This window comes from Wolffia australiana, chromosome 1 (genome assembly GCF_029677425.1).
Source record: "Wolffia australiana isolate 7733 chromosome 1, ASM2967742v1".
In the NCBI taxonomy this organism is placed as follows: Eukaryota; Viridiplantae; Streptophyta; class Magnoliopsida; order Alismatales; family Araceae; genus Wolffia; species Wolffia australiana.
Window position 1 is genome coordinate 22,211,433 of NC_135835.1, and position 7,906 is coordinate 22,219,338.

The 7,906-nt window shown below is 44.2% G+C and overlaps 1 protein-coding gene across 1 annotated transcript; it reads right to left on the reverse strand.

The window, feature by feature from the left end:
* Positions 1–29: 29 nt before the first annotated feature.
* On the reverse strand, positions 30–4,726 carry LOC144711061 (PH-response transcription factor). Its single transcript, XM_078584985.1, has 8 exons — positions 4,263–4,726; positions 3,784–3,840; positions 3,623–3,704; positions 3,005–3,079; positions 2,751–2,939; positions 1,979–2,021; positions 1,806–1,884; positions 30–340 (listed from the first exon to the last, which is right to left on the reverse strand). Exons 1-8 carry the CDS (start codon positions 4,599–4,601, stop codon positions 248–250), a joined length of 957 nt encoding a protein of 318 aa, XP_078441111.1. The 5' UTR covers positions 4,602–4,726; the 3' UTR covers positions 30–247.
* Between the last annotated feature and the right edge of the window lie 3,180 nt (positions 4,727–7,906).

Sequence of the window (7,906 nt, forward strand, 5' to 3'; positions counted from 1 at the left end):
TTCCGATGTAATAAAGTTTAGAAGAAGAATTTAAATAAGTAATGATTGAGATTTTTTTAATGATAAAAGAAAATCTGACACGCCTTATCTTACATATTCCGATATTAGCGGAATTATTTGAACAAAATGAAAAGAAAGACAAATGCAGGAGAACAGATGAAACGGACCAACTGCACAGAGAGAGAGAGAGAGGAGAATAGTTTGACTGTCAAGGGTTGACTTTTGTCAAGGGTGGACTCGTTGACGGTCAGTGGGTGGTGCGCGTGAGGATCCCTTCGAAAATGGCGTAGAGATCCCTGTTCTCCCCACCGAATATCTCTTCCGCTTTCCTCAGCGTTTCCTAGGACAGAACATCAAGGCAGAATTAGAGGGAAAGATGGGTACGGGGGTTCAGAAAATAGAGAGGAGAAAGAGGAGAGAGAGGAGAGAGAGGAGAGAGAGGAGAGAGAGGAGAGAGAGGAGAGGGGGGAGAGAGAGGAGAGAGAGGAGAGAGAGGAGAGAGAGGAGAGAGAAAGAGAGAAGAGAGAGAAGAGAGAAAGAGAGAAAGAGAGAAGAGAGAGAATAGAGAAGAGAGACAGAAGAGAGGGAGAAAGAGAGAGGAGAGAGAGAGAAAGAGCGAAAGGAGAGAAAGAGAAAGACAGAGAGGAGAGAGAGAAAGAGAGAGAAGAGAGAGGGAGTTGGAGATAGGTGAGAGAGGAGAGAGCAAGAGAGAGAGGAGAGAGAGAATCTGAGAGGAGAGGAAGAAAGAGAGAGAAGGGAGGGAGATTTAGACAGAGGAGAGAAAATCTGAGAGGAGAGAGAATTAGGGAGGAGAGAGAATTAGAGAGAGGAGAGAGAATTAGAGAGAGGAAAGAGAATTAGAGAGGAGGGAGAATCTGAGAGGAGAGAGATTTAGAGAGAGGAGAGAGAATATGAGAGAGGAGAGAGATTTAGAGAGAGGAGAGAGAATATGAGAGAGGAGAGAGATTTAGAGAGAGGAGAGAGAATATGAGAGAGGCGAGAGAATCTGAGAGGAGAGAGAAAGAGAGAGAGTAAAGATAGGAGGGAGAGAGAAAGAGAGAGGAGAGAGAATACGAGAGAGGCGAGAGAATCTGAGAGGAGAGAGAAAGAGAGAGAGTAAAGATAGGAGGGAGAGAGAAAGAGAGAGGAGAGAGAATATGAGAGAGGCGAGAGAATCTGAGAGGAGAGAGAAAGAGAGAGAGTAAAGATAGGAGGGAGAGAGAAAGAGAGAGGAGAGAGGGAGAAAGAGAGAGTAAAGATAGGAGGGAGAGAGAAAGAGAGAGGAGAGAGGGAGAAAGAGAGAGAAGATAGAGAGAATTAGAGAGAGGAGAGAGAAAATCTGGGAGGAGAGGAAGAGAGCGAGGAGGAAGAGAGAATCTGAGAGGAGAGAGAAGGAGAGACAGGAGAGAGAGAATTAGAGAGAGGAGAGTGAAAATCTGATAGGAGAGAAGGAGAAAGAGAGACAGGAGAGAGAGAATTAGAGAGAGGGAGAGAGAAGAGGGTTAGAGAAAGGGAGAGGAGAAGAGAGGAGGGAATGGAGAGGTAGAGAGATAGAGATAGGGAGAAAAAGAGGAGAGAGATAGAAAGAGGGAGAGAAGAGAGACTAAGAGAGATAGAAAGAGGAAAAAAAGACAGACTAAGAAAGATAGAAAGAGGGAGAGAAGTGAGGTTGAGAGATGGAGATAGAGAGATAGAAAGACGGAGAGAACAGAGGTTGAGAATAGAGATAGAAAGAGGGAGAGGTAGAGAGATAAAGATAGAGGGAGAGGTAGAGAGATAAAGATAGAGATAGAGGTAGAGAATACCTCTTTGGACTGCGTGTGGGAATTCAACTCCTTGACATTGGCAAGGAAGGCGCTGAACTGCTCATATGACAGACGGGCGCTGAAAACAAACAACTATGGACAATCAAAAACTTCCCCACCATAAATTCAATTGCATTATCTCAAACTTCAGAGGTTCCTCAACAACCCATTACCGGACTTGGCGGAAAAACTCCTTCCCATCCACCCGTGTCCTCCCTAGCAAAACCAAGAACCATAAACAAGAACCCAAAAAAAAGAAAAAAATGGAAATAGCTGCAGCAGCTCGTTTTGGGGGGAATGTGGAAGTCAACGCCTTGTCTAGAAGAGTTTAAGATGAAAATTAGCGCCCTTGCTATAGTGCAGAGACGAATTTTGGGACGAAAATTCGTCCCTGGGACCACCGGACGGGACGATTTTCGTCCCATGGGACGAAAAAACCGTCTGTCCAGAGGTCTCGGACGATGGACGAACGAATCCAGACGGAAAACCGCCAAATTCACATCCGACGGTTGAGATGTTGCCACGTGGCCTCGCTATGACAATTTGCATCAAAGTCCCTGTATTTTTACGTGCGTGCAAACGGATGCTGCTCAGAAATAATTGTAAATATGTCCCTTTGCGTTCTATCTCCTCAGTAATTCCCTAAAAAACTTGAAAAAATCTATATTAATATACTAAAAATATAAAATGGGTTTTCTTCATCCGGGATGAATTTCGGGACGAAAATTCGTCCCCGTATGATTGGACGGGACGGTTTTTTTTTATCGTTGGACGAAAAACCGTCCCGTCCTTCGTCCCTGAAACTTTTCTGGACGTCGGACAGACAAAATTTGTCCCGTCCCATCCATCGTCCACGTCTGGGACGATCCCGAGCTATAGTCCTTGCTAATATCTATAGCTTTTAGCACACTGACAACATCGTGAATCGTAACAAACCGAACTCACCGGTTTGCGAAGACGGAGCTTCAGTAGGCCGCTCGTCAAAGGCTTGCCTGGCGCTGGTGAAGGCCACCGAGTGCCGTCTCGGGGACGTTGGCTTGGACAGACGCGTGGGGGAGCCAGGCGGGGTCAGCCTCGGGGTCACATTCATCGAGCCAAAGCTCAGCCCAGTCTTCACCATATTAAGCGCTGACACTGTGACCACGAGAGTTCCGGTCAACGGGGGAAGAAAAGAATGGACAGGCTTTCTGTTAACTTGCCTTCTGAGTCAACACCGCTCGTCTCCTCTGAGAGGGTGCTCTCAGTCTCGGAATATAAGGACGTTGCATCCGACTCTGCCATGAAATGACATGAGAATTGATGAGATTGCATTCTGGTGTATAGATTTTTCATTTTTTCATTTTTTATTCAAGTCATACAGTACCCCAACCCTGTAAAATTATTTCCCTCATTTTACCCATTAAGATAATTTGCTCGTCTCACATGTTGCGCAGCCAAGAATGAAGAATTGACTTGAATAAAAAATTTTTAAGGCCCCCCCCCCCCCCCCCGCTTGAGGACAAGCTTGATTTTTAAAGGGGTACTATGGATATGATCCCTAAATCCTCAGGGTTATTATTTTTGATATTTATACCAATAGAGGGGTTGATTTTTGTATCAAATTGATATGGGTTGTCTACTGATTTAAGATGAAATGAACAAAAAAAAGAATGAGCTTTCTCAGGAAAATACTTCTACTAATGGGAGAAGGGGAAGGATTATGCGAAGATTTGAGATGGAGAGCACAAGAATTTCTATGAGGTTTATGCGAAGATTTAAGATGAGATACAAAAGAGAATAAAATTTGCTGGAGACTATCCATTTTTTTGGCTGAGTACCTGTCCTTCTTGGTAAAGATAGAGACTGCAGTGTCTTGGGTACCGATACCGGGGTTGGATTGCTCTTCGAATTCCCAGCATTCTGTTGAACAGTGTGATGTTAGTTTCAAGAGCAACCAAACCCAGAAGCAGTGGCGGACAGTAACAACTCATCAACTTACTGGTTTTTCTTCATCCTCTTGGAGTGACTGCATCAATGTTTTCTTGAAAATTTCTAGCTGCATAAACCAGTCAAAGTTAAGCCCGCCAAGACGTGAATAAATTCAGCCAGAATAACAGACGAATTCCCGTTTTTTTTGTTATCAACGTGACTGAAAGAGATGAATGAATCTGAAAAAAAACCGGTTTGGGAGAGACTTAATAATTATCCTCCAAGTATCGGACTGGCAAAAGATTATTAAAAACTTTGACATCTGATCTTCTTCTGAAAGACAAAGTCTCGTTTCTCATTAAATTTCCTTGTATTTTGCGCATTGCCCCAAAAATCAGCTACACACATCTCACATGCAATCCGAAAATCGAGAAAACAATGCCGCTGAATCCGATATCGAAATCGAGTTCAAAATCGCCGGAAAAGATAAAACCAACGACAGATCATGCCATAAGCAAGAGAGCACAAAGACGACGACCGACGGCACACCTTGGAAACATCGCGATTGAGCTTCTTGACAGTATTGGAAAGGGAGGCGTTCTCCCTGCGCAGCGCCTCCTTCTCCTCCTCGTTCTGCACCAGCTGATTCGAAATCTCCGCCAGCGAGACGTCGAGCGTCTCCACCTGAGCCCTAAGCTCAGCCACCAGGTCCTCCTTCTCCTCCAGCTCCCCGCGCAGCATCGAAATCTCCTCTTCGAGGCCGGAAACCCGATTTGAAAGTGCGATCGAGGTAATCTTCCTCGCCAAATCGAGCTGCTCGAACGGATCCGCCGGAAGAACAGCGAGAACCTCCTCCGGGAGACCAAACCGCGGCGTCTCGCTCGCCATCGCCGATCGTAGCTCGGATCTAGCGATCTGCTCTTCTTCTTCGATCTCCTCTCCGACGAGCGATCGAACTACTGGCCATGGAAGACGGACATTTGAAGACGAGAGCTGCCAGCCAAGGGTATGTGGTGATGGTTCAGCCGCCAATAAAACGGCCAACGGATAACGCGCGAAAATCCCTTCCTACGTGGCTTGGTCAATTTCGTCATTTCACTAGGGTCCTTTTTTTTTAACCCCTTCAAAAATTCCATTTTATGATTTTTTTTCTTGGGGTTTTGGGACTTGTATGATTCAGAACCTCTCTTGTTTTTCGTCCCCGATGTCGAGCGGAATCTGCGCGCAAATACCTTCCTATGTGGCTCGGTCAATTTTGTCATTTCACAGGGGTCCTTTTTTTTTACCCAGTTCAAAAATTCCATTTGATGATCTTCTTTTCTTGGGGTTTTAAAACATGTACGATCCAGAACTAGTCTTCGCCGTCCCGATATCCATCTGATATCCGGTATCGGACAACCGATATCCGATATCCGGAAAAAAATGGGACAGTTCCGGATATCGGGCGATATCCGTCTATCAGGGTTTAGACGGATATCGGGGGGTGAGGACGAAGACAGTATCGGATACCGGATATTGGTTTCGCGATATCCGGTATCCGATACCGACCGATAAAATAATCATCCATCTGACATAGTATTAGATAGTTTATATCACATAAGTAGATTTTAATATGTATTCAATGCCCGTTATTATATAGTAACAATTTTTTTTTAATCTTTCCATATGGGATAAAGGGATTCCGAGTTTACCACAAAACCAGAATCCCTTTATCCCATATGGAACAAATAAAAAAAAGTAACGTGTATACAATGACTTAGTTGTATAACCAAATAATTATTTCTTTTGGTGCCCCCTTGCCAACATTACCCCTGCGAAATATGAAATGTCAGTCGACCATATTTTTAGAGAAACACGGTTTCATGTGCTTCTCATATTTTTAGAGAGGGAGGCATGAAAAGCTAGAGAGAGAGGGAGAGAGGGAGGGGGAGGGGGAGAGGGATAGAGCGAGAACTAGAGAGAGAGACTGAGAGAGAGAGAGAGAGGGGGAGAAGGGGAGAGGGGAGAGGGCGAGAACGAGAGAGAGAGGGTGAGAACGAGAGAGAGAGAGAGAGAGAAAGAGGGAGAGGGCGAGAATGAGAGAGAGAGAGAGAGGGAGAGGGAGAGGGCGAGAACGAGAGAGAGACTGAGAGAGTGAGAGAGGGAGAGGGAGAGGGCGAGAACGAGAGAGAGACTGAGAGAGTGAGAGAGACTGAGATAAGGGTATACGATGCGGATATCGAAAACCGATATCCGCATCCGATATCCGGTACCGTCATCTGTCCCCCTGAGATGGGAGACGGATGGCGGTATCGGACGGATACCAGTATCCGATATCGGCACTGTAGCAACCGATATCTGATACCGATATCCGGTATCCGGATATCGGAAAAAACGGATAACGGAAAATTCATTTCCGGTATCCGGCTCAGCATCCGTCCCGATACCGGTATCCTATAACGGCATCAGGACGGGCGAACACTATTCAGAACCTCTCTTGTTTTTCGTCCCCGACGTCGGGCTAAATCTGCGCGTAAATCCCTAACTATGTGGCTTGGTCGACTTTGTCATTTCGCCAGGGTCCTTTTTTTTTACCCACTTCAAAAATACCGTTTTATGCTTTTTTTTCTTAGGGTTTTAAAACATGTACGATTCAGAACCTCTCTTGTTTTTCGTCCCCAAACGTCGAGCGGAATCTGCGCATAAATCCCTTCCTATGTGGCTTGGTCAATTTTGTCATTTCACTAGGGTCCTTTTTTTTCCCACTTCAAAAATTCCGTTTCATGCTTTTTTTTTCTTAGGGTTTTAAAACATGTACGATTCAGAACCTCTCTTGTTTTTCGTCCCCGAATGTGGAGTGGAATCTGCGCGTAAATCCCTTCCTATGTGGCTTGGTCAATTTTGTCATTTCACTAGGGTCCTTTTTTTTCCCACTTCAAAAATTCCGTTTTATGCTTTTTTTTATTAGGGTTTTAAAACATGTACGATTCAGAACCTCTCTTGTTTTTCTTCCCCAAACGTCGAGCGGAATCCGCACGTAAATCCCTTCCTATGTGGCTTGGTCAATTTTGTCATTTCACTAGGGTCCTTCTTTTTACCCATTGCAAAAAATTCCAGTTTATGCTTTTTTTTTCTTCGGGTTTTAAAACTGGTGTGATTCAGAACCTCTCTTATTTTTTGTCCCCGACGTCGGGCGGAATCTGCGCGTAAATCCCTTCCTATGTGGCTTGGTCAATTTTGTCACTTCACTATGGTCCTTTTTTTTCCCACCTCAAAAATTCCATTTTATGCTTTTTTTTCTTGGGGTTTTAAAACATGTACGATTCAGAAGCTCTCTTGTTTTTCGTCCACGAATGTGGAGCGGAATCTGCGCGTAAATCCCTTCCTATGTGGCTTGGTCAATTTTGTCATTTCACTATGGTCCTTCTTTTGCCCACTTCAAAAATTCCGTTTTATGCTTTTTTTTCTTAGGGGTTTAAAACATGTACGATTCAGAACCTCTCTTGTTTTTCGTCCCCGAATGTGGAGCGGAATCTGGGCGTAAATCCCTTCCTATGTGGCTTGGTCAATTTTGTCATTTCACTAGGGTCCTTTTTTTTCCCACTTCAAAAATTCCGTTTTATGCTTTTTTTTCTTAGGGTTTTAAAACATGTACGATTCAGAACCTCTCTTGTTTTTCGTCCCCAAACGTTGAGCGGAATCTGCGCATAAATCCCTTCCTATGTGGCTTGGTCAATTTTGTCATTTCACTAGGGTCCTTTATTTTCCCACTTCAAAAATTCCATTTTATGCTTTTTTTTCATAGGGTTTGAAAACATGTACGATTCAGAACCTCTCTTATTTTTCTTCCCCAAACGTCGAGCAGAATCTGCACGTAAATCCCTTCCTATGTGGCTTGGTCAATTTTGTCATTTCGCCAGGGTCCTTTTTTTTTACCCACTTCACAAATTCCATTTTATGCTTTTTTTCTTGAGGTTTTAAACTTGTGTGATTCAGAACCTCTCTTGTTTTTCGTCCCCGACGTCGGGTGGAATCTACGCGTAAATCCCTTCCAGCTTGGTCATTTTTGTCATTTCACTAGGGTCCTTTTTTTTCCCACTTCAAAAATTCCGTTTCATGCTTTTTTTTTCTTAGGGTTTTAAAACATGTACGATTCAGAACCTCTCTTGTTTTTCGTCCCCGAATGTGGAGTGGAATCTGCGCGTAAATCCCTT

What these genes read in the sequence shown, in the direction of transcription:
- LOC144711061 (XM_078584985.1), bottom strand. Translation starts at nt 4,601, where the DNA reads ATGGCGAGCGAGACGCCGCGGTTTGGTCTCCCGGAGGAGGTTCTCGCT. An exon ending in GAGCGGTGTTGACTCAGAAG is followed by an intron (nt 2,940 to 3,004) that starts GCAAGTTAACAG and finishes TCGTGGTCACAG; the next exon opens with TGTCAGCGCTTAATATGGTG. An exon ending in GAGTTTTTCCGCCAAGTCCG is followed by an intron (nt 1,885 to 1,978) that starts GTAATGGGTTGT and finishes GTTTGTTTTCAG; the next exon opens with CGCCCGTCTGTCATATGAGC.